This window comes from Haemorhous mexicanus, chromosome 11 (genome assembly GCF_027477595.1).
Source record: "Haemorhous mexicanus isolate bHaeMex1 chromosome 11, bHaeMex1.pri, whole genome shotgun sequence".
In the NCBI taxonomy this organism is placed as follows: domain Eukaryota; kingdom Metazoa; phylum Chordata; class Aves; order Passeriformes; family Fringillidae; genus Haemorhous; species Haemorhous mexicanus.
In genome coordinates, this window is record NC_082351.1 from 15,020,457 (window position 1) to 15,046,612 (window position 26,156).

Sequence of the window (26,156 nt, forward strand, 5' to 3'; positions counted from 1 at the left end):
ATAATTGCCACGCTGTGTGATGTTGCCATGGCTGCCCGGGCAGTCCCTGCGTGGTTTTCTGATGTGTGAGAGCAGGCCGAGGCTGCCGGCGAGCGCAGAGCTGCCCTACGTGTTTGGGGAGCTCAGGCGTGCGCTGGCAAGCCGTGGTGATGGGAGGATCCCTGTGTGGGAGATTGGAGGCTTTGAGCTCAGTCTCTTCCCCATCTCTTCCCTCCCAACAGATCAGAGAACGGGCTGTGATTTTTGCAGGACTTTAAATTTTTTTTTCTTTTCTTTTTTTTTTTCTTTTTTTTTTCTTTTTTTTTTTCCTTTTTTTTCTCTCCATTGCAAAGTTCTTCATTCTGCCTTAGCCAGGGTCATGCTAGGAGCAAGGCTGCAGTATGAAATGGAGAATCCTGGGGGCACGAAGGAAGGCCTGGGGGGGGCTTGCCGGGCCTGGGGGACTCTGGCATGTTTTGATCCCAGAGCCTTTGGCTGCCTTGCCATCTGCATAGCCTGTGAATAGTTTTCTCTGGCACAGACCTTGTTCCTTAGCGTTGCATCATCTCTGGGAGAAAGGCCAGGTCCGGAGCCCCAGCACAAAGGCTTTCTGAAGCCGATGAAGCTTGTTCTGTGTGCGGAGCGTCTCTCTCCTTCCTGTCGTCCTTTCCTTGAGATTCCTGAAGCGGCCTCCGTCCTACAGCCCCCTCGTCAACAGATGCTTTTTCTCCGCCGCTTCCTGCACACCTGGCTGATGCAACGTCTGCCTTGGAAGCTCTGCCGGAGTCTCCTGTGAAGCTGGGTTGTTTGCCCCTGCGGGGAGTGGCCGGGCAGGCAGCCTTGTCACGTGGAGGCCCTAAATAGATGTATAAAGGACATACAGCGAGACCTCGAGGCACAGGCAGAGAGTATTTAGTGGGATTATGCAGAAATCTTTTTTCCGATACTGGGACTGGAGGTTGCAGTCCTACTCCTGGCAACTTGTTAGTGGTTAGCCTTCCACTGGTTGTAAGTTCGGGATACTGCTCTGTGCCAGTAAATCCTGCTGATTCCCCTTCTATATTCAGCGACTTCCCGTGACTCTGGACTGTCTGAATTCTCATGGGAACTGTAATTCTCTGGCTTTGGATTTGATCCTGGTTATTGCACTTTATTGCTGAGTTTCCCTCTGACCTTGCATGTGGTACAGGCTTTTCTCTCTGAAATACCTTCAAAACGCAATTTCAAGGTCTAAAGGTTTTTTCTTTTTGTGGAGGGGTTGTCTGACAAGCTTTTAAATTTAAGGTTTGTCTACTTAGGAAAGTTTAATAGTTGCATGGATTAAACCATTCATGTGAATACTATTGCATCCACAAGCAACAAAATTTAGAACAAAGAAGCACTTTGGTCTGCTAAGATTGAACCAATGTTGTTTACATTATTTAAATTAATCTTGAGTCTTACTTGATCTGTAACTGTTTTCTGGTGTAGGCAGGTCTCTTAAAACCTGAAAACATAGGGATATATATGGACAAGGTGTGGTGGACTGAGCAGTGGTGTTTACAATATTGCTGTTCCTAGTTATCAGCCCCATTGAAGAAATTTATTGCCCCTAGAACAGTGTCTAAATGGGAATATGTATTTTACCTGTTTCTGCTTTTAGTCCAGCCTTCTTGGCATCAACTGCAATTGATGAGACATGGCAGTATTTCCTTCCTGCCACCTGTTTTGGCAAAGACTTAGAGGAGACGGTCGCAGCAGTAACATCAGCTGCCACAGCTGGATTCACTGGAGGTTGGTTGTCAAACTCTTAATCTCAGAGTATCTGTTCTGAACCTTTTTGTTAGCATTTTTGTGACATACAGGCATTTGACTGTTCTCCTTCACCTCATGGGAAAAGAGAGCAGCAACCTCACAGTATAGGTCCAGCATAGCAATTAGGATGTGTTCCCTGTATTGCAGAATAGTTTTGCCCCATGACTGTTACAAAATCAAAAGTTTGTGGAACTGGAAGAAAAGGGATATCTTTCCTCTTTCCATTCCATGTACTTCAGTAATTTTTGTGTCTTAATCTGTGGTGCCTTATGTGTAATCCTTTTTTTCTCTTGTATTACTATATATTTTCCAGAAAATAGTAGAGAAGAGTATTTGCAAAAAAAAAAAAAAAAGTTATAAACACAATAATATACTAAATTAAAAAATATAATTTTAAATGCTTCATTATTAGAAGAATTTGTCACCTTCACCAGTGTCTTGGAATGCTGTGAGATAGAGCCACTGTAAAGTAATGTTTTTAGCACAGAAAGGGGTTCTTTTTGAGTCTGGGATTTTTTTGAACTTCTCCACTATTTCTGTTTTTCATTTAATTTTATTTTTTTGATTTCAGATTTTCATAGTGTTGTGATGTTTTCTTGAAGACTTCCTCTGTTTATGACCTTTAAAGTTATGTGGGCTTTAATATGACATTCTTGGTTGGGATAGTCCTTTTTGCATTGCATTGTCATTCCTTTAAACGATTGTCTGTGTCACCTGCTCAACACTCTGTGTGTGCAGACCATGCAGATGCTGCCAGGTCCCTTCTCGTCAGTGTGGGGTGCAGGCAAAGTTCCCTGGCATGTGCCTGCCACCTCTATATAAACATACCTCAGAATAATTTGGTCTGCCATGAATCACTGCTACTCTGTAATTTGCTTCTGCTTTCTAATATGGCATTTTTATGGAATTATCTTTATGAATGACTCTTCAACTAATTAACAATCAATAGAAATTAAACTTTACAGTGAGGTTCTATGATGCAAATTGGATGTTTTAACAAAGTCCAAACAAACCCTTGTCTGGCATCTTTACCTCTGTAGCATAAGGATGGTGAAGAATGTGATTTAATTGTCCAGGAGAAGGTATTTCTGGGGGCAAAGTCTTACCTGCCCTTTTTTTATCTCTTACTAAATTTCTCTTCTATTTTTTATCATAGTATCTGAAATCTTTAATGATTTCAAAAGAAAAACAGGATTTTGTTTTGGTTTGCATAATATCTTGACTGCCGAAGCAGCAGCAAAGTTTTGAGGTTATTCTTTTTGCTTTTCAAAGTAATTTCTGCAGTCTTGGATCAGTTGCTAAGAGTACTTGACTATGCATTTTGTAATTTCTCTGCTTGGTTTAATTTCTATCAGTTGCTCTCTCATTATTTGTAGTCCCTTAAGGTGTAGTTCACAGAGGAGTTTAACTAAAATTGATGTTTTCTTCATGAGATAAAATGATGGAATCATGTTGATGGATATTGTGAAAATTGCCTTAAAATGGCTTAAACCTACTTTAATTTTTTAATTAAATTTTCTTACTTTCCACCTGTTTCCAAATTTTATCAAAACCAGTTTCACTTGCTTGTACCTCAGTTTTAATAATAGCTTACATAGCCTTCACTGAACAACTTTATCATGCTGACATTGGCTAAGTAGGTGTATTCATAAACATGTGTTGAGGCAGTGTGTAGTGCTTTCATAGAGCACTTCAAGAATAATGGGAATTGTTAATATGATTTCATATCTTGTAGGGAACGACTTGACTGATGCATAGGCCCATGGATACCAAAAGCGTTTTAAATCACCCATATTCTAAAAGCAGTAGTCTTGCCATTCCCTGATCTTTGACTCCAGCTCTTGTGAGTGTGATGAGCAGGAACAGCTCTCACTGGGTTTTTGCTTTTTGAAATTTTACAATTTTAAAATGCTGTTATTCTTGTTCTAAGAGCTTCTCAGTGTTTTTCCAAGGTTTTCTAGATCCCAGAGAGCAAAATGAACTCTGAACCAAATATGTACATACAAGCATTTCTTTTTGCATATGGTTGCATACCTGTAAACCAGGGCACAGTTTTGAGAAAGGCCTAAGATAAATAAATCTTTAACCATTGCAATATACTTGTCAATAATTTGGTTATCATGGTATGCATAGCTAGTAATGAATTCCAGTGTTGCCTGTTACTTTGATCCTTTCTGTTGTAGACTAGGACTGAGTTCTCCCAGACCTCGTGGGATAGAATTGCTGTCTTGCTTTGTCAGTCCACTAGCAGATGATGTATGGATCTAATGATAATAGTGAATACTTATATCAATATTTCATTCTTTGAAACTGGCACAGTTGTTTCCTTGCTGCTTAGTGAACCCAGCTTGTTTTCAGAGCAGAGCTAAGCATTCCTATTGGTAGATTGAGGTGCAATTCAAGTACTTTTAGCAATCTGCTTCACAGTCAGTTGGAGCTAAATGATTTAAGGATTTATCTGCTCTGCCCCTGTGTGTGTGTAGATGTCTTTATAGAACAACATGTCTGAAATTCAGGGAATTTGGTGCATTTTTGACCTGTTAAATACAGAAAACCTTGTTCTGTTTCTGTTTGCTCTAAAGGTGCTTTCCCTTCTGTCAAGAATCTGACCTTGACATGAGGTTTGTGCATGTACAGGGAGTCCTTGATTGGACTCAGGTGGACTGTGCACATATTTGAGTGGCACTGGCTGATGAGAGGACTATTTCAGCATGGTAATGGAAGCTGTTCCTGTCTACATTAGATGTCCCATAGATTTTGATTATTCTGAAATTTCCAGGGGAAAAGATGAATGAAGAAGATTAAGATGCTAACACTTGTTACACTGCTCCACATGCCAAGTGATTTGCCACTGGTGCGGATGACAGTGTAAGTATGAGCTCATCAGACCTTGCTGTTTCTGTCCCAAATGAGGCTGGCTGAGAGGATGCCAAAGAAGGCTGCATGGCAGAGCTGCTATTACCAGTTTTCCACCAGCTCTGGACTGGCCTGTAGTAGTATGAGGTGCAGGAGAAGAAAATGCTTTGAATTTGATATGACTGGTAGTGGCGTGGGAGCTTAAAAAATGTGCAACTCATTATACGCAGAGCTCATCCTTTGTATGTGACTTAGAGGCCCATTGCTGAGCATAGAGAAGATGATGGTGGTTATTGTTCAGACACTAGTAATTCTGGGTTGTCATAAGTCTGGAATTTGTTTCCAGTTTGGGACTTCAATAACTGGAGTTGTTGGGGAGTGTGGAGGGAGGTAAAGGAAGCGCTTGTCTGTCCTTTACTATCTGCGAACAAGAAGTGGTTGCCATCATTGCACATGGAGATGATTTCCCTGTTCTCCCTGCCCTGGCTCACATGTTGAAAAAGCTTTTGTCAGTTTTTCCATGATATGGTTGTACCAGTGTTACCTTTTTATCTTTCTTGGCCATGCATGAGACCCTGGATGCACAATGGTAAAGTATTTCAGGCTCTCTGTGGACACAGACTCACAGATGTGCACTGACCCTGCAAAGGAACAGGATGAATCTCTGTCCTCCCCCTGCTTGGTAACTGCTTTGCCCTTGAATCTGTGACCATGGGAGGGTGCAAGGGACATGTTCTGTCCCTCTGACATTGTACAGCATCACCTGAGCAGCACCAAAGGGTGATGGAGTCTGAATTTAGGTAGCACATGCAATCTGTGAGGCTGTGCCCAGGGTTTTTTCTCTGCAGGTGAATTTTTCGTGATGCTCACAATGTAGAGTCTGTCACCAGCTGTTGCACGCCATGGGTGTCCAGAGGTGTCCGTATGACTGGGACATGAGTGAAGACAGGTACAACCACATCTTGAAGGAGGAAGCTCTGGTGAGCTATTCGACTCACCATGCTTGGTTGTCCCTGTTAGTACAGACTTCTAACACCACAATAAAGTGTGTTTCCAGCAGTAAATTTTCTGCATCTGCTTTATTTGTACATGGATGGCACTGGCTGTGGAAGAGAGCCAATGCAGCGCTGCAGCCATTGCATCCTAAACAGCATTCTGAAAATTAAATTCACTGTAACAGCAGCAGGTGTTGCTTAACCTTCGCTTGGCCAGCTTAGATTTATTACAGTCCTTTCTGTCAATACAGGATGTTACCTGAAATGACTGAATAGCGTACATTCACAGTGTAGCCAAGGCAGCCACTCAGTGGGTCAGTCCCTTGGCATGTGACCTGTGCTGAGAGAGAACTGGGGATCCCAGCTGGGGTGGCTGTGTGGGTGGATGCTCATCTGGGCTGTTCAGATGATGTTGGGGAAGACCAAATATCTTTATACCGGTATGACTGGTTAAGGAGGCTGGTGTGGAGGTGCCAAATGTGGGGGGAAAAATGTCTTTAAATGCTGCACTTTCAAAACCAGGTAAATATTATCTACCTGTTAGGCCATCAAAATTCCCATTTCCATTTGATTTCAAGAAGAATTGTGTTGTAAGGCAGGCAGATATGTGGTCTGAAGCTCATTAGATTTTAATTAAGACTTTGAATTTAGTAAAACTTCCAGTGGCAGCAGAGAGAACTGGGTGTGACTTCTGTTTTTTTTCTCCTTCAGCTGTATTTTTGGGGGTAGAGGTAGGAAGGACCTTGGGGATTGAATATACAGGAAATTGGCCAGTTTGGTAGGTGAACATCTAGATCTCAACCCCAGAGTTTTCTGTCAGGCTGATGTTTTGCATGTTAGCAGGCCAAGTGTCATGGAGTCCAGACTGTAATGTAGCCTGAAGGTGATGTGGTCTTGGACAGCACTTGAAGTTGGTCTCAGCAATTCGTTTTGAATTGTCACAGTTGAAAGTACACATAAAATAGCAGCACCAAACAGTAAAATCTGAACATGGGTGATAGTTGGACAAGTATTGCTGTGTCAACTTAAAAGTGAACTGGAATTTGCCTTGTTTAACCTTTCGGTTTGCCATTTCATGTTTCTCCAGTAATCTCCTTCCCAAAAATGGGAGTTCAGACCATATCAGTGCAGCAGCATTTGTACAGTATTGATAGCAAGAGGAATAACTGGGACACCTATGAGAAGTGGGTGAAAACTTGTCCCAGTTACTCCTGGACTGCCCAGGTATCCTGTGACTCTCTAGTCCAGAAGCTGCACCTGAAATCCTCCAGTTCTGCTGAGTCACAGGCAGGCGGGAGGCTGGAATTCATCATGAACTGTCAGGCTGCTGCCAGCTGGGTACAGTCATTGGCAAAGACATGAGATCAATAGAGGGAAAAACATCTAAACAAGTATTTAGAAACATTACTGGGTGTGGGAGAGAAAGAGTTTTCCATGTTCCTTAAAGGGAAGGATGCTTCAGACACTGAGAAACTTGTATTTTTGCTTTTAACCTTGTGCTAGAGTTTTACGTGACTCGGTTGAAGCAGGGATTGATGTCTGTAGCTCTTAGCTGTATTTTAGGAGCAGTTTGTCACATCTTGTGGCAGTGTAGAAATCACAACTCTTGTCACAAGCACAAGAAAGGGTAAATAAGACACTTCTGGAAGGTCCTTTTCTTTTTCTTTTTCTTTTTTTTTTTTCCCCCAGAAAACACACTCAAGGACACTGGGCCGTCTTGGGTTGGAACTGCTTGTGAGCTTAGTCCTGCCTGTTTCCTTTTTCATCTCCCTCCTCCCTGTGAGACCATTGCTTTGGGCCATAACAGGGAATTGCCATAGACCACTTAGAAATCTTTATGCTACTTCTGTAATTCACTGTATGCCTGTCATACTCTCTGAAAGATTTTCCATAGGGATGTATGCTGAAGAAGGAAAGTGTTTCCTTGTACCAAAAGAAGTGGCCTGCCTTTTAAGAGGGGAAAATGCAACATAGCAGTTAGCATTTAAACTTTCTGACTCTGACTCTTCATTTGCCCTTATAGTGAGTGTGTGTTTTTGTCTTTCTGGGGTTTTGTGTATTAAACAATGGCTGGACTGTGGTGTCCAAAGGCAGTTCCCTGTGAGAAATTCACTACCCACAGGAAAACTTGGCTCACAGCCTCTCTCTAGCCCAGGAGGGTTTGCTGGCAGAGCCCCGAGATGCCGGGGAGCATGTGACAGCAGGCCGGCTTGTCTCCGCTGCCGGAGCCAGGGAAAGGCAGTGGAAAGTATTCAAGGCTGCCCTTAAAGTTTAACGTGCAGAGAGGGTGGTTGTCACCATTTTTCTTCGGTTTTGGAGCTACCTTTGCTGCGTGCAGAAATACAGCTTCTCTCTGTGTTGTGGGGGGTTCTCTCGAGCTGTGTAGAGTAATAACTCCTTTAGGCTCATCTGTGTTACTGAGGCTATTTACATAACGAGGAGCTGATCCCATTTCACCTCCGGCCGCCATCCGACCCGAGGAAGTCCGCGTTTATCGGCGATTTCTCTCGCGGCCGTACAAAGCGCTGCGGTCAGCAGGGAAGGTGGAGCCCGGGCTTCCCCGGCACGGCCGGCGGCTGCGCCCCGGTGCCGCCGTGACTCACCCGGCTCCCCGCACACAGCCAATGGTTCCGCCGCATTCCCCGCGCCCAGGCGTCTGACGTGGCTCTGCCGTGGGGAGGTGTCAGGGACAGCCGAGGCCCGCTGTGTCAGGGCTCCCTGAGCCACCGGCGCAGAGTCCAGTATGGGCCTCGTGGCCCTGGGGAGCCATCGGTGCTGTGGGAACAGCTGCTTTGCCGCTCACACTCACCTGTGTGAGTGTGGCCTTGCAAATGCACGTACGAGCTGATCTCCAGGGAGAGCTCTCAGCTCGGTCCACCCTGGCATGTTCTAGTTGTCCACAGAGATGGGATTTTGCCTGCAGCTTGTTTGGGGAAGGAGTTAGGAAATGCTGATGGAGGGCTGTGGGTGATAGGTGACAGCTGCTGCTTATATGCAGAAGGAGCTAATAGATTACTTATCTCATAATTAGTCCTAAGTTTACTTGGGGGGAGGAGGGAACTGTCATTATCAGCTTTAAGGCAAAGCAGCTCATTGCATGCCAGTCCAACACTGTAAAAAACCCCCAACCTCCCCACCAAACTTCTGCCATCTACCTCTTCCCTGGCCCTACATATGAAAATGAAGTAAAAATGATGTGGCATGTCACTGATGGAAATCTATTTCTGCTTTTCTTTGCTGTGAAAGCCTTCTTTAGAGGCCTGCAGGGAGACCTCATCCCATAACAGAGATGCAATGCTTTGTTTCTACCCTGGTAGGTTTCCCCATGTCCGTGACGTGTTGGCCGAGGCTCTGCGGCTCCTCTCCGCCCTCGGAGCGGCCAGTCGCTGCCCTCTGGACTCCGTGATCCCCGTCGGGCGTCATGAGCATTGCAATCCCTCTGGGAGTCACCACACCAGATACGTCCTACTCCGACATGGCTGCAGGATCGGAGTGAGTGTTACCCCACGGATGAGGAGAAAGGAGAACGGGAGGGTGCCAGAGGGCTGACCTGGAGTCGGGCTGTAGGATTGGTGCCAGTGCTTTCTCCACTCGGGAGAAAGGGGCTGCTGGTCCACTGGCTGTATGAGAGATGGGTATTAACAAATGCAGTTTTACGGAAATTGTTAAGTTTGACAGGGGATATGGGGAAAAGGAGAATTCAAACAGTATGAGGCACTCAACCATGGGTCTTTTATCAGCTTGGCTAGTAAATCTATACTCAAGTGCAGGCAGTCGTGTGTTTGCCGTACCCAGGCTTGACATTGGCATGGTACAAACCAGCTCCTTTCCCAACAGCTGCAATGTGAGGGATCCAGTGTGCTGAACCTACCTCTCAGTAGAGCCTATTAGCTCAGACTTGGTACCAGTCTTGTGTGACTGATTTGTGGAGACCTTTGGAGTTTGATAGAGATGTGAGACAGCATCAGCCTGGGTAGGCACCTTTATTTTGTTTCTGCCCCTGAGCAGACTCCAAGGAGCGCACCTCAGAGAGCATCCTTTGGAGTCCCCCACAGGACCATGTGGAGGGCTCTCACTGCAGCCGTATCTCTGAGGCCTGTTGGAGGGGACTTACATTTCTTTAAAAACACTCTGCTTCTGCAGAGTCAGGAGCATTTCAAAATCAGGAAATACTGCATCATGATCTCTTCTTAAAACCCTTGTTAGAATGATGTCAGCTAGGATTAGAGTATGTTTTTGTCAGGGATGAGAGCACGGGCTGAAGTTTATTTCTGTGTGCTTCTACCTCCTGCTTGCCTGCATCCTTCTTTGAAACGCGGACTGTAGTATCTCTTTACAAAAATTTACAAATGGCATTTTGGAGATGGGTTTCTCCCATGTATTATCTAGAGGTATCTACTGTGCAAATACCTGCATGTCAGCTGGATCAGTGTAGAACAGAAATCGCTCCAGACTATTGATTTTGATCAGTAAGAGCAGTGGGCTAAGCTTTGAATCACTGTTTTTCCCTTCAATCTCACCCTGATTCGACTATGCATAGAGTTTGACTACACGGTTGTACTCTCTGCAAGACTGCTAATGCTCTTTTTTGTCTGTCTTGGCACTGGCCCCATTCTAGCCATTCTTCTTTGTGATGCTTCATTCCATCCTAAAGCCCACATTTTTACATGTTGTTTTTAAACAGAGAATCAGAATCTAGTAAGTCACTCATCTGCACTGATTACATGATCCTTCACTTTTCAAGATCTATCATTTAGTATTGCTTGTCACCCTGCTTCTCCCACAGCAGCACTTTGAAGACTCAACATGCAGGAATTTTAAACTGTTTATGGCAGGAGGAAGAGTGCTAAATAGTTTGCTCATGTACTTTGCTTTCGAAGCTGAGCGTGGTAGGGAGAAGAGCCAGATGTGTCTGCGCATGTGTCCCTTGTAGCATTTAAGTATCAAAAAGACTGACTGTAAACCTTCTGCAAAGCATTTTCTTTCTCCCTTGTAAGAAATTTGTAGGTCCAACTTGAGGCTAGGCTGGAGTGCTTTGAAGAAAGATGTTTGAAGATTTCTGAATTGGTTTCTCTGCCTGTTTTCTAAAAATTGGGAATGCCGGGACTTCATTCTCCAGACTTTGCCTCAATGCACTGTTACTGCTGAAGTGTCCTTCATGGGTCTGTTCAAAGTTAAGGCTGTCCTTCACTTTGCCTTTGAAACTCTTTGGTTTGATACATGAAGTCTGGGGTACCTGAGCTTTGTACCTCTTAAAAGGAATTGATTCCAAGATGTGCATCACGAAGGCAGTGGGGAAGGTAAAAGGAAAACTAGGTGATCCTCTTTACAGGCTGAGCTTTATCATCTTCCCCACCCTCTGATATAGAGAGGAGGTGAAAATGGTGTAGGGTGTTGCTGTTCATCTGAGGGTGATGTGGGGGCTGCAGAGTAGTTTTGCTGTGTTAGTCTGAGTGCATATTGGAAGGTGTGGAAGCTCCTTGGCATGCTGCTGCTGAGGAAGCATGGGCCCCAGCGTTGTTGCCCCTGGACACCGTTGCACCAACAATTCTGAAGTTTTATTGCTAATGCTGTGGCAGCATTGCTTGTATTCCAGTCTGACTGTGGTTAGGAGTGTGGGTGACTTGCACAGAGGACATATCTGCTGTTTGGACTGTTTAGGCTCTTTTCCTTCTAATACTGAAATATTTCTGAAAGGGTTATTGAACCTGAATGGATTTGACACTGTACCAATCTGAAAGTCCTAAAGGATTGTTGCAAAGGCTGGATTATGTGGCAGGCTCTACATGGTACCTTTCATTAAGAAGTACATCCTTTGAGAGAAATCATCTGTATCTCCTCTTTCTGACAGTTTAGCTGGCTGTAGTCATATTGAAAACCAACTGAATTTATCATGTCATGCACCTAAATCCTGAGCTACAGAGGTGTTGTTTGCATAGGTGTAATGTCTTCTACTTTCTGCAGTTCTTTGTACAATAAATTATTGCTCCTTTATGTGGCAAAGACAGATCCACCTTACTCCAGAATAAGCCAGAAGCTCAGAGGTTGGTGCCTTGGAGAATAGATGAGGTTGAGTGGCAGGGTGGGGCAAACTTCAGTGCAGCAGAGATTTCAAGAGCTAATAGGAAGTCCAAAGGGCAAGGGGTTACTCTTCTTGGGTGCCTAAGCACAGCCCCACGTGTGATTGCTGGCCATTGTTTGATGGTGCCTGATTCATGCTGACTGTGTAGGACCCACTGAGAATCCTGTGAGATCTCACCAGAGCAGCAGAGGTCTGAGGTAAAGTTTTCCTTTTCTATATTTTTCTTCTCTGCTTGCTCAGCTCCATGCTGTAATTTTGATGAAGATTCCATCTGCAGACATGATTCTGTAATATTCTGCCATACTCTGATACAGGCCCTACTTCTGATCTGTGCAGAGGTTATCTGACTTGTATCTTCTACTTGTAACAGAAGACAGCATGTTTCCTTGTTGGTGTTCTGTCTGTAGCTTCATTATCTAATATCCCCTGCATTGAATTGCAGCTGTCCCTTCACTGAGTAGGCTTTCTGCAGCTTTCTGCTGCGGGTATACCTTTGATTTTTAGCTGGTTTTTTTCACCACCCTGTGGTGGAAGAGTGCATTGTACCTTAGCAGCAGATTTCCTCTTCTGCTCATTGCAGGCTGCTGTATAGAAAGCAGGTTGAATCTGATCTGTCTGTGGCCACTGTCTGTCCAGGACATGGATTTTGTTGTCTCTTTGTAACAGAAATCTCCAGTTCCTGGTAGTTGCTGTCAGGATAGCTGCAGTTTTCATGCAGGCTTTATCACAGGATGTTGGACTCAGTAACAATTGGTAGCTGAGGGAGAGAGAAACAAGCGCAGGTGCAGGAAAGCTGCTTAGCTGCAGTTGAAATAAGCTGTTGCAGAGATAAAATGGCAGTACTGTTCAGTGGCTTTGAGATTAGGCTAGCTGGGTTCAGATGCGAATGCTGAACTAGACCCAATTTCCTCAACAATAAGGAAACTGAGCTTCTTACATGCTAATTACCTTTTTAACTTCCCAGACTGAGACCTAGTTTAATGAGCTATATAGGGTGGCCCTTACTCAGTTCCTTCCCTCTGAAAGCAGGTTCATCCTGTACAGCTTCTGCACACATGATGCTTGGTGAAACGCATGACACCACCTCGATTTCATGAAGTTTCTTCATTTTGAGCTCATGTGTTCAATAGAAAAGAGCAGTGAAATACTGGCACTAAAAAAAATGATGTTGTATTGATGGGTTTTACTTCTGGCCCTTTCTGCAGCCCAGAGTCTGTGGAAGCTAGTCCAGCTGTCAGTGAGAAGAATGTGTACTCCAGCCACGGCTATGGGGCCACCCAGAAACACAGCTATCGCGGGCTGCCTTACGCAGTGAGTACTCTCTCTGCAGTGAATCAGCTCTTTACTGTCTACTTTAACTCTTTTCTGCTTGTTCCATAGTTCTTTGCCTATTAAGCCGTAGGAATTTTGGCTAATTTCTTAGGGAACACTAAGTTAGAGTTGAGTTCTGCCATACATTTTTCATTTCTGTGTTTATTGTTTGTGAAGTCTTACATGCTCTACAGCAAACTTTATTAGTATTCTAGGTGATAGATTTTTAACTGAATGAAATAAGTGAATGAAGTGTGGATATATGTGAATATATAATATTTTCCTGGTGGTAATTTTATGCCCCATTTGGTTTATTGTGCACTATTTATACTTGTTTCAACTGCGCAGATTTTCACAATGGTAACTTAAAACAACAAGAATCAAGGATCAGTCAGGAGCATGGGAATGGGAGCATGGCTTGAAGCTGTGGGATGAACAGGGTGTCACAGAATCATTAAGGTTGGAAGGGGCCTCTTGAGATCACATAAGCCAACTTCCCTGTTCAAGCTGACTCTGCCTGAGCAGGTTGCTCAAGACCATGTCCAGTTGAGTTTTGCATATCTCAACAGACAGAAACTCTACATCTCAGGGCAGCTGGTTCCACTGTTTAAACACTTATGTCATCTCAGATTATTAGCAGTACAACAGTTAATGTTGAAATAGCCTGGTTGTTTTCATAGGTTTTGAGTTTAATTCATTGGTGGTGAAGGAAATTATTTACATGTTTCAGAGCTATTACTGTACCTTCTTGATAGGTTGAGGAATTCAGGCTATTGTTTTACACCAGTTAAATATTAACCTGGGAACTGTGGATTTGGGACTTCAGTTTCTAGGCATCATATCTTCACATTAAAAGTAGTACTGCAAATACTCATTTTCAGGATCATAATTATGGAGCCCCTCCTCCTCCAACGCCGCCAGCCTCTCCTCCTGTCCAGACCATTATACCTCGTGCAGAACTGAATGGCCTGCACTCGCCTGATGAGGAGAACTCCGGGGATAGTGAGAGCTCCTCAGAAGGAGAATCAATTCCCACTTGGTGCCACTGCAGTGTCTCCCAAGATGGTTTCCTCCTCAAGTGTGAAAAGTGCAGGTAAGCTTTGGTGCAGTGCAGAGCTGGGCTGCTCCTTGTCTTGACTGCTCATACTGAACCGTGTCACCTTTGGGCTGTGGGACAGACTTCCTTTTGCTAACTGGAGCGTTCTTTCCAGTGCTTTACCCAGTATTGACCCTCCTCCTTTGCGTTGTCAGCCTGACAAGTGTTGGTGGCACCAGGAGTGGAGATGAGGATGTTAAATCGATGTTCTTATCATCCTGGGCCCCACTGAGGGCACGCATCTTGTGACATCCTGTTGAATTTCAAGTGACTTTACTCCTACAAACCAGCTTCAATTGTGCATTCTCCTTTGGCAGAGGAATGAGCAGGGGGAAGGTGATCAGACTCCGCCACCGGAAGCAGGACAACGTGTCAGGTGAGTTTGAGGTTATAATTCTGATAACAGTGACTTTTATTTTCTTTCTTCAAGACCTTTGTCTTTTGGATGCTGTAATCATCTAACTGTGATCAGTGCCAGCTAATGTTCTTTGCCTCCCAACCACTGGGATTTTCTCTTCTCCTTACGCTTCACCTCAGTTAGCTCTGGGGAAAATCAGATTATCTTGTGAACAGAAAAGGAGAATTTTCATCAGTGCCATTCTGTGACATATCAGAAGTTTGGAACACCTGTTTCCCAGTTTGGGTGGGAAAACAGAGGTGGTATGATTCTCTCAGGGAAGAGCTATGCAGGGGCAGCAAGTTGTCTTGATGAAAACGGACATAAGGGTAAGCTGTGCTCTCGGGGATGAGAAGCTGTTGCTCATGAAGCACTTGTCTCTCTAGGCGGGGACAGCAGTGCCACTGAGAGCTGGGATGAAGAACTCTCTCCCTCCACAGTGCTGTACACGGCCACGCAGCACACGCCGACCAGCATCACGCTGACCGTCAACCGCGTCCGCAGGAGCAAACCCAAGAAGAGGAAGAGGAGTACAGAAAAGGCTCGCGCTGCTCCAAAGGCCAAAAAGATCAAGGTATGTGGAGAGAGACAAGATTGCTGCAGTTCCTACCAAATGCTGTGCAGTGTTGTTAGGAGCAGGTTGACAGGCGGGCAGTAGACAAGATATTTTTGTTCTGTCAAGAATTGCTCTTTCGGGTGTAATAATGGGACGCCTTGTATTTGTGACCTGCTGGAGTATGTGGCTGTTGGTTTAAAAATTACCTTGCTGGAACTCCACCCTTATTTCCCAATGCTGTCCATTCATGCTCAGCGCTTGGACTCAATTACGTATTTTTTCCTTTTGCTGTATTAGCGTTTGGGGAAGTAGCTTTTGGAGTCTGGCTGTTTGTGGGAAAGGGTCAGTCTGTGAATAGAATGAAAAATGATGGGAGCATGGTATTTTTTAGCAGGCTTTGTTGAGGAATTTGGGCTGCAGAGCTTCTTGCCACTGTTCTTCAGGGACAGAGATAGTGCCTGTGTGGAAAAATATGTAGGTAGTGATGAACATTAGTTGAGGCGTGACTTTACTGTCTTGTTTATGAGGATCTGGGGACTGAAATAATTTTGAATTGCTTATATTGGAATGCAAGTGTGTGAGCAGCTGGTTCTTTCCCATCATCTGCGAGCTTTACCATGATTTTCCTCAGGTTAGGTTTCCCTTGAAGTTCTTTTGGTAGGCACTGATTAAATAAAACACTGGGGATAGGAGCTGTGTGCAGTCTGGAGGGGTTATTTGTGAACCACCTTAATTCTGTTGCTGGACCTTTCTTGTATCCAAGCAAGTGAGGTTAGTTGGGGCAGTTTGGGTTTTGATCTTGATGTTTTTACTAAGTGTGAGGCAGGCTTTTTTAGTTCAGAAATCCTGGCCATCAAGCTTTTCAGCAGTTTCCACTGGATTTGCATTGCAGAATCTCTTTTTGTTCAGGTCCATTGTTTCCTATGTAGGTTTTCCTGTAATTCTTGACATCTTTTATTAAGGATTGGAGTAAGATTTAGTGTGGTTCTGGGATTCTAATTCTTAGGAAATTTATAATGCTTTGTTTTTTCTCTCTCTCCTTGTCTGGGGGACAGGCTTTTCGAGAGGGCTCACGAAAGTCTCTGAGGATGAAGGTGAGTAGAAATGGCAACCCTCTGTGTTGGTGGTGGGCCTTTTCCCCCTTTATTTTGTCCCTCTTTTGGTTTCCCTGGGAAATTTCTGATTGTGGGGCCAGCCTTGTAATAAACTCAAACCTTACAGTGCACCACAAGGAGGCCTATTCAAAAGGGTATCACAGGAATTGCCCCTTGAACCTTCCATTTGCTTCTGATAGCTTCCAGTCAGATAATGCAATCCAGTTCCAAGAGGTGATTGATTCATGGCACTTGGGAGTGGGGTGTTTGATGTAAGGGATGTAGAACTGGTTGTGGCTGCTCTTCTGCGAGGGCAGTTATTGTTTGATTGCATCAAAGCTATTTCAAGCTTGGACATCAAAGTAGTTCACAAGTTTAATATTGGGAGTCCCTAGTAGTGCTGCCTTGTTTCTCTCCACGTCCTCTTACTAGGGATGGATGGGACAATATATTTCTGTCTGACTTCCTGCAGTAGTGGTAGGTGTGGCCATTGAATAGGAAGGTTATTTGACAAAAAAAGTAGACTTGAACTGTGAGCTGCATTTATTTCTAGACACACAGGAGGTGCCTTAAGGTTTGCTCAGTTCCACCTGATCCCAGTCATGCCGCTGGCAGTGGCTTCTAGCAGGTGGCTGAGAGGAAAGAGGACAGTACTGTGGTGTCCCTATGCACCATCTCCATAGTATGGAAGTGACTTGAGAGGGTAAAAATGCATGGCAACTCTTACTGGTTTTAATATATATGATTAAAATAATGATTGCTCTTCACTTGTCCTTGTTACTAAGACCTCAGTGTCATATGTGTCTCAGTGCTTTATGAAGCCAGATGAGTTGCTGAGCTCTGGAGTATTTGGTGAACTAATTCAACTACTGCCAAGTAAAGAATGAAGCTTAAGTCTTTTTCTTTCTACCAGCTTCTGTTTTCCCCTCCTTTACAAGACAGTCTAAACGGATTACCTGATTTTGCCCTCTCTTCTGTACTCTGCTTAGGACTTGCAGTTTTAACCCTGTGGGTATTAGCTTCTGCTCTACATTCAGTTTCTTGAAACTCTGGTGACCATGTAGCTAGAAGGTTCAGGACTATTTTTGGATCAGTCGCTGCTAAGATTGAGATGCAGTCAGCATCACTGAGCGTTGTGTTAGCCATGAGTGGGTTGACTGCAGGACAAGCCTACATGAGATTTATTTGCCATTGTGGGTTCTGTATCTTTGCTTTTTTAATGTAGTTAATTATTTTTCCAAAGTGGCTTAAATTTTTTTTTCTGGCCATGTGCTAACCTATTTTTATTTTATGCAGCAGTGCCAAGTACCAGCTTTCAAGAGGTCTTAGTTCTGCACAGAAATCTCAGTAGTTTTCTGAGTGACACTGTTGTACAGTGTTCTGGAGGGTGCAGATGCTGAAAAATGTGTCCTCATAACCAGCACTTACATAGCTTGGCACTGATTTGCCTTTTTTTCTAGCTTATTCATGTGCTTGGAGCACTGTGGATAGGTTTTCCTGCTGTGTACTATCCATTCATTCTTTGCTGTTTGGTGCAGAATTCCCCTTCTGAAGCACATGCCTTGGATGAAAACACAGCTGAAGGGTGGGAGAATCGGATCCGCCTCTGGACAGACCAGTACGAGGAGGCCTTCACGAACCAGTACAGTGCTGATGTGCAGAACTTGCTGGAGCGTCACCTCAACTCTAATAAAGACTATGTGGGCAAAACTGCTATGCTGGACACAATCAACAAAACAGAGCTGGCCTGCAATAATACTGTCATTGGGTCCCAAATGCAGGTAAGAACAAGCTGGACAGAGGTGGAGTAGGTCAGGGCATGGGTGAGCAGTATTGTAGCTCAGACCAACAGGCATAGAAGTTATGCCAGTACAGAGAGAGATCAACAAATACTTGCATTAGACCAAATCAGTGTTGCTAAGTTGGGGATATTTTGCACATTTCTGTAATGTGGTTAACAGATATTTTGCCATAAATACTTTGCTCACTGAACGGCCTGAGACAGAACCAGATCTGTCACTTGCTGGAGATGGGAAGTTTCCTGCTTTCCACCTGAGTTTTCCAGTCCCCTTTATTTATTTTATTTCTTGACTCATGTTGTGTGGAAGGCTATTTTAAAGAACCTTTCAGCATTATTTCAATGTTTTGGATTATTTGGTTTCTTGTAATTTCCAAATACTACACAACTACAACTGGCTTCAGGAAGCTGGTCTCTCCCTAACTTGCCAGCGATGAGCAGTGGTTGGTGTCTTGCCATCTTTATGGAGTGCATGTAAACAAGCAGAAACAGGAAAACAATGTGTTTGTGTGGTATATGTCTTCCCCATTCATACTCTTGTTAGCTGTTGTTTCATCTTATCTGTGCTTTGTTGAACAAAGTACAGCCTTCCTACCCAGTTTAGGTTTTTCTGGGCCTTCCTTGTCCAGGAGAATGGAGATAGTTGCATCTGAAAGGGTGAACTCTTAAAGAGAAGTGGGGCATTTCTTCTGTATAAAGGGAGCAAAGTCAGAAACCTGAATATCAGGTGTATGTTTGTGCTTGAATCATTCTTGTTTATATCAGCTGACTCAGTGAAGTTCATGTGCTCCCTCCTACCTTTCCCTCTGCCTTCATGCAGTGAACCACTTCAGGCAGAGCACAGATATTGCCAGTAAGGGAGAGTGCAGAAAGAGGACTTTGGACCAAACTTTTTTCCATTCTTGCCTCTGGTTCTGCAATAAGTAAGATTTCTTGTGGGGGATGGCGGGGAGAAAGACTTCTTGATAGCTTTTCTAAAGAAAACAGCTGAGGAAATGCAGATATGAAAAAGTTGTACTTCTCTAGAAATCTTAATATTTTTTGAGACTAAATGTAACCAATTCTGTCTGCCTCACATGGGTTTTAGGAAAAGTCCTGAAATAAGTAATAAAACACATGCTGTGTTTCTTGATATGTGTACAGCACGACAGAAGACTATAAAATATACCATACATAATGTGCTTGTTCTTGCCATGCTCTTTCAACCTCTCCCTTCCCAGTACAGACATAGGTTTTCCCATAGGAAAATGTGGCTAGCTTTCCAAATCAGAAGACTCCATATGTGATACATGCCAAAGAAACAAAAAAGTTGAAACTTGCTAAACTTGTTAGTGAGCTGTAGTTACTGTAAACAAGCTATTGGTAGGTACTTGTCATTGTACACGCTGGGAAGGTGTCAGGGGTCTTTGTAGTTTCTGTGGGACACTGAGAAAAAGCCAGGTGCCTGTCCTGGGTTGCTGCTTGTCAGCTCCTGTGTCCTGCTGTCTCTGCTCAGGAGGTGGCTGTGGAGTGTTGTGAGGAGGGCACCTGCATAGGTGTGGAGCACGTGCTCTCATGCACTGTGTTCTATTTTTGTTTCACTCATTTGTCTCACCTTTGGTAGGCAAACTGAGAAGGCTTCTTGGTTTGCATCAGTTGTCTATTAACTAGATATCATTACTGAACACAAAAATAGCTTTTCTGTGAGATAAGGGAAAATAGGTACTTTGAGCTAGAAAAAAATCAGGAGGCTGTGCAAATATACATTTGCCAGCTGTGTAGAAATATTGTTGCTGCTTTCTTTGGCTATGAAGACTGAAGAGAGGAGAAAGGAATAAAAATAATGTTTTATTATGCCCTGCATGCTCTTAATAGTTCAGAGAGTCATTTGACTTCGGTCAACAGTGATGCAGGTATATACTTAAAAGAGATTGAGATGTGACCTGAAAGCTTCCTCAAATCAGGAAGAGTAGGGAAAGATGAGTTAAGAGTTGTACATGGAGGATTTTGTTCATTGGAATATTTTGCAGAAGACAAGAAGAAATGGTCTCAAGTTGCACCAGCAGAGGTTTACATTAGATATTAGGATTTTTTTTTTTTTTTACCAGGAGGTTTACCAAACTGGACTAGGCTGCCTGGGGGAGTGGTGGAGTCAGTATTCCTGGAGGTATTTAAAAGATTTGTGGCACTGTGGGATATGGGTTAGTAATGGACTGGACAGTGGTGGGTTAACAGTTGAACTCGATCTTAAAGAGCTTTTCTAACCTAAATGATTTTGTGATTTTATGATAAACCAGTTCTCGGCTGTCTTAATGATGCATAGGGAAAGTTGTGAAAATACGAAGCTGTTTAGTGTTATGAATAAAATCATCCTAGTCCTGGCTACTGTCAGTTGCTCGACAAACTGAAAGCTGTGAATCTCTTTCCTGACTGTTGTTGCCAAACCAAACCCAGGGTTAGTATTTGCCCTTTACTGCCTCTGATAATTGCTGACTTGAGCTCAAACCCCTGACTGATTTCACATTCTGAAGTGAAGAGCAAAAGGGCCTTTATAAAATAAAGCCACTGAGTATTATGCAGATGTTGCTCTGCAAACATATCAGAACAGTTTTGGCTGATTAGCAGTCAGCAGCCTAGGGACTGTGACATGAATAAAATCATTTGTTCTTTTCACACATGAAAGCATGGCAGCTAATCCACTTCATATTTCTAAATTCAGAGAATGAAAACAAGCTGAGCTGTGTCTTACCAGAAAGCTGTGAGATCATTCCTATTTCACCAAACTCAGATAAATAAGTTACACAGATGCAGAGTTTCCCTTTCCTGCATGGACTTCCTCCTCCTCTGACCACCCCACCTTGTCCCACCTATATTCCCCAAGCTGTTTTCTGGCATGAGGTGAAGAGTGATACAAGTCAGTCACAGGGCAAAGGTGAGAGTGAAGGCTACCAGACATGAACTTCTGAAAGATACTATCTTGTTATACTCTTAGAGTAGTAGAACAGTTTAGGTTGGGAGGAACCACTGAAGGTCATCTGGTCCAACTCTCCTGTGTAGGGCCAGCTTAGGTGAGAAGGTATAAAAACTAATTAGTGATAATGTAGAAATAGAATTATTCATCTGGAAACACACTGGGTCCTAATTCATCTAATAGCTTCAGATACTTTCTTCTTATCTCCTAAGTCATGCACTTTCTTCTTATCTCCTAAGTCATGCACTAGGAAATCTGGTCCCATTTATTTATTCTTTGTTGCCACAGTTGGATAGTACAAAGTGCTAAAAGTAATTTAGCCACTACTCCGTGTAGTGTAAACAGTCTCATCCTACAGCTCACTCATATCATGGGTTTGTTGATCAGAAATCAGGATCAACAGTGCAGCTTCTTTGTCTGGAAATAACATGTTTCTGTGGACTTAGGGAATCCTCTGTGAGCTTCTGTCAGGACCCAAGACCTGAAGAGATGAGCACCCTGCAAGGCTGTTCAGAGTCTCCAGTACATATATACAGGTTTTCCCAATTGCTGGCAGACAGAGTGGTATAAGACAGATAAACCCCATAGGCGTGACAAATGTGGCACTGGATTGTATCTCAAGAGGAGCTCTGGACCATTACTCCCATCTGAATAGGTTTCAAATGAATATTTTTATAAAGCTATCTTTATTCTGGATCTGAGTGAGAGAAGTCAACAAATAGATCTTAATTTACTAGCTCATCCAAAATCTGCAATATAATGTCTTATAGAAACAACAAAAGTAATTTTCTTGAGGGGGTTTTAAACAGACGAGATAGAAGATCCCAGTCAGAAAGAAGGATTTAAAAGACCTTCAGTATTTTCATGTGCTCAGTATGAGGGTTTTGCTGGGTTCCCAGTGCTGAGTACTGCCTTAAGACATTAACTTTTATTTCCACAAGGTTAGAACGTCACGTGTTCTGTCGTTATTCAGGCTGAGCCCCTTAAACTAATTTTTATCCATTTCATCAGTGCTCAGTAGCTGTTTCTAATGGGAGTTCTCTCAGGAAAAGTTGAGAACTTGCTTTCAGTAAAATTTTGTGGTTTACTCGTAATTTAGATACATGATTGTCATTATTACCAAAGTCAGAATACTTACGCTTCAATTCACCCTGGAAAAGTATCAAAACTGGGCCCTTATGAGCAGTGAATATAATGCTCAGGAAGGAACAGGCACAGCCCTGGTGGTGAGGCAGCCAGTCATCTTCATATAATATTTACTTACAGAGAGGTTTCATCTGTTAAGTAGAAAAAGTACTTTGTTTTTATGGAATAAGTCTTTCCTATACCCTAGTGCTTATAATACCCCTTCCATTATTCCATGAAATATGTCACATCTGGATGTCTGTACTTAAAGAATGTTGTGGTTTCATGCTGTCAAGACACATTGTTGTGAAAATCAATTGTAATAGAGCTGTAGACTTTAACATATGTTTTAATGAACGGTCACTACTTCATTAAAAATTTAGTTCCTCATGTTAAAAAAAAAAATCAACAGCACTGGCTGAGCAGAGATATGTAGAGAAGTTTCTAGATGGAGATGGAAATTGCCAGCTTAAGTCTTTGGCCTGTTTGCTGGAATTTACCATCCTGCAGAAGGAAAAGCTTTCATTTTTTTCCTCTGAATGTGTGACAACCCACAATTTAGGGAAGATCTCAATTATTCTGGGTGTAAAAGTGGCCGTAATTGCAAAACAATTCCCAGTTAGTAGCAAGTGACAGGTCTGGTTATGCCTCCTAGCTGCAAGATTGAAATACTCGGTCTAATAGATTTGTCAGACTATTGTTGAAGAAAAGGAATAAATACTGTTTGCTTTTGATAAATATTATCAATATTATCAATATTATTGGTTATTACTAAATTATTATAAAATAAACAATATATTCACCTGGCAGAGTTTCTGTGTGTTGCTATTAGAATATTTTTTCATTTTATATAGGTAAAATATTCTTCATGAGTTAGAGGCCTTTGGTTCAAATTTTCCTCTTTTGTTCTGGTTTTTGTTACAGCTGCAGCTGGGAAGGGTGACTCGGGTTCAGAAGCACCGGAAGATCCTGAGGGCAGCAAGAGACTTGGCACTAGATACCCTTATAATTGAGTATCGAGGGAAAGTTATGTTACGACAGCAATTCGAGGTCAATGGGCATTTCTTCAAAAAGTAAGAGTACTATGAAATGATGGGTATGAGAGCATCGTGGCACAGAGAGACTGGTGTCTCTATGGGATAGTGCTCACTTACAGGGTCCTGTCAGCTGTGCCTTCCATAGAAGTGGGAAATCAGATATATTATCTCAGCTTGATGCTCTGCTTATGGACCAAACCCTCTGAAATAGATCTTTTAAATAGTTGGAAGTACCTAACCCCAGAGCAATAGTGCTGATGGAAGTTCTGCTTCCAATGAAGTGAGGGATACCTGTTAAAAACAGTGCTGTGGGAATTGGGTATTTTGGGACTGAGATGTTCTGTTGCTTTTCCAGGCCATATCCCTTTGTGCTGTTCTACTCCAAGTTCAATGGCGTTGAGATGTGTGTTGATGCCCGCACCTTTGGTAATGATGCCAGGTTCATCAGGCGGTCCTGCACTCCAAATGCAGAGGTAAATTCTCTCTTCATCATCACCGTTACTGCAAATACACGTTTTACATAAGTTTAGTGCTTTCCCTAACTTAAAATGCACTAAATACAGTAAATTCTCTGCGTCTCTTGCTTGTTTGATGGTTTATACTTGGAATATGAGACAGTTTGGGAACATGAGGGAGTTTTTTTTTGGAAGGCAAAGATTTCTTTTATGCTGCACAATAATACTGAGGGTATGCAGGTGGTAGTAGCTGTAAGTGGAAAAGCACAGTATGAGACAAGAGCAGTGAAGTAGGATTTTCCCTATGGAGAATTTGGGATAATTATTATAGAGTAGAATAAGAGCTACTTTGCAAAAGGAGACTTCCGTCTTGGAAGTAGGAAATGCAACCTGTGGAGATGTCAGCTTCTTTCTACTTCGTTTAACAAGGTTCGTCATGTGATTGCTGATGGGATGATCCACCTGTGCATCTATGCTGTTGCCACCATTGCCAAGGACACAGAGGTTACCATCGCCTTTGACTATGAGTACAACATCTGGTGAGTCCTTCACCTCGCCCAGGAGCTCTCCACTGCCCTCCTGGACTGGACATCTTCCTCCAGCCCTTTCCTCGCATTCTACATATTGCTCCGTTTTCTACTGAATTGCATTTCCCGGCTATTCTGTCCAGTTCTGCTGGCATATTCTACAATAGAGGCCATAAGGTAGCCTGCTGTCCTTGCTTTGGCACGTGGTGAGATGTTTAGTAGGAGATGTATTGAATGTCTCTGTGCAGGGGTTGAGAAATGAAGAGTGACACGAATTATGTTTGTGTTTTGGAGCAGCAATTATAAAGTGGACTGTGCGTGTCACAAGGGGAACCGGAATTGCCCTGTGCAGAAACGTAGCCCAAATGCTGCAGAACACCTACCTCCACCTGTTTTAGGCACACTGATTGGGGCAGAAACACGCCGGCGAAAGGCCCGTCGAAAGGAGCTAGAAATGGAACAGCAGAGCATTGCATCGGATGAGAACGGCAGTCAGCAAACTGAAGAAGTTCCTGAGGGAGCTGCAGCAGTCAGTGACAATGAGGTAAAATCATTGCCTCCTTGTTATATATGTTATTCAGTGCTGCAGGAGTCCGATCCAATAGCATTGGAATCTTCAAAAGAGAAACTGCAGGAAGCCTTTTTTTAAACCTTTAGTGCCTTAAATTACCACAGAAATCTTAGTAACTTTGAACAGTACTGGGTTACTTAATCTGGGTCTCTCTCGCAGGTGCCAGAGAAGGAGGAGAAACAAGAAGGGGAGAAAGAGGAGCCTGTAGATGAACAGGGAGCCTTGGTCCACAGCAGACGGGCAAGTAGCTCTCTCTGTCTGGGTATCACCCTCTTTAGGACTTACTTCATGCGGTGACCAACAGGTCCAGTTGGATACTTCACTTGTTTGAACAAAATCCCATCTGTTAGTGATCTCCAGTAAATTGATTAGCAACAGCAAAAGAAAAAAAGGGGGGAGTGAAAAACCACCCAGGTTTGGTTGACTTCAAGTCACAGGATTTATGTTCGGGTGCTGCAGATTAAGAGATACACTTATAGATTTGTTTCCTCATTGAAAGGTTTAACTGTTACTTTCAGGGCTGTTCTATAGTCTAAAACACACCTTTAGCAAAACCATCAGCACCAGATTCCAAAAAGGTAATTGGACCTTTTTTATGTTCCTGCTGCCCTTCCTTATTGCCAGTACAAGAATTTATGACTATATAGAACCATAGCATAGTTTGAGTTGGAAGGGACTATCAAAGGTCACCTAGTCCTACCCCCCTCAGTGAGCAGGCATATCTTCAATTCTATCATACCATGAACCAGAACCTGATTTTTCTTAAAACTTGATTATTTTTGCTGGATTAGATTTGTAAACAGGTGTCTGTTCAGTGTATGGTTTCATAAACATGTTGCCATGTGGGAAAAGAGTGGGATCAAGTTGCAGAAGTCAGTAAGAGGGGTAGACCACCAACAGTGGCATTGGCACTTGCTTATATCTTATATATTACTTACTTATATCTTAGTGCTCTGGGATCTTTGATAATACAGTCTTATTTTAGCCTTCATCTTTACTGAGTAGAACTGGTAGTTTTTTTCTTGTGTTGCTTATGGCTCCTGGGATTGCTGCCTGGATTAGAATGTTTTATGCATGTGAATGGAGCCGTTCTGGCTCTTAATTCAATAATTTAAATAAACAAGAGAAAAATCCAAACAAAAATGCAAATACACAAATAAAACAACAACCAACCAGGAACACAAGGAAGAAAAACAGAAAAATTGCTCCCATCCTTTTACCAGCCAACAAATGTATTGAAGCTAGGAATTCCCTGTTTTTCTTTGCTCACCATTATCATAATCACCTGTCTTCCTCTAATCAGGAATATGAATCTGCCAAGTGTAAAATCCTGAGAATGCGCTAAATGTTGAGGTAGTGCAGCAACTTGGAGAGCCAAGGGCCATCTGGTGAAGAGATGCTTGGATTAACTGATGGATTTTTTTAGAACAGATGAGATAAAGCAGTCAGTTTCCACTGAAATTTGAATGAGAGCAGTCATCCATCAGATTGGCCTTAAAGCTTTGGAGGGAAGATTTCATTTTAATGCAGAGA

General features: G+C 43.1%; 1 protein-coding gene across 3 annotated transcripts in view; it reads left to right on the forward strand.

Moving 5' to 3' along the window:
* Positions 1-26,156, forward strand: part of SETD5 (SET domain containing 5) — a 65,319-nt gene that overhangs the window by 17,003 nt on the left and 22,160 nt on the right. For 2 of the 3 annotated variants that reach the window (XM_059856586.1, XM_059856585.1), the window contains 12 exons: positions 8,942-9,116; positions 12,912-13,017; positions 13,899-14,110; positions 14,431-14,489; positions 14,897-15,084; positions 16,122-16,160; positions 17,699-17,941; positions 22,958-23,106; positions 23,426-23,543; positions 23,955-24,064; positions 24,350-24,596; positions 24,783-24,863. In XM_059856586.1, coding sequence (XP_059712569.1) covers positions 9,046-9,116; positions 12,912-13,017; positions 13,899-14,110; positions 14,431-14,489; positions 14,897-15,084; positions 16,122-16,160; positions 17,699-17,941; positions 22,958-23,106; positions 23,426-23,543; positions 23,955-24,064; positions 24,350-24,596; positions 24,783-24,863 — 1,623 coding nt within the window. In that variant the 5' untranslated portion in view covers positions 8,942-9,045. The remainder of the gene's footprint in view (positions 1-8,941; positions 9,117-12,911; positions 13,018-13,898; positions 14,111-14,430; positions 14,490-14,896; positions 15,085-16,121; positions 16,161-17,698; positions 17,942-22,957; positions 23,107-23,425; positions 23,544-23,954; positions 24,065-24,349; positions 24,597-24,782; positions 24,864-26,156) is intronic. The other variant, XM_059856588.1, reaches the window with a different exon arrangement.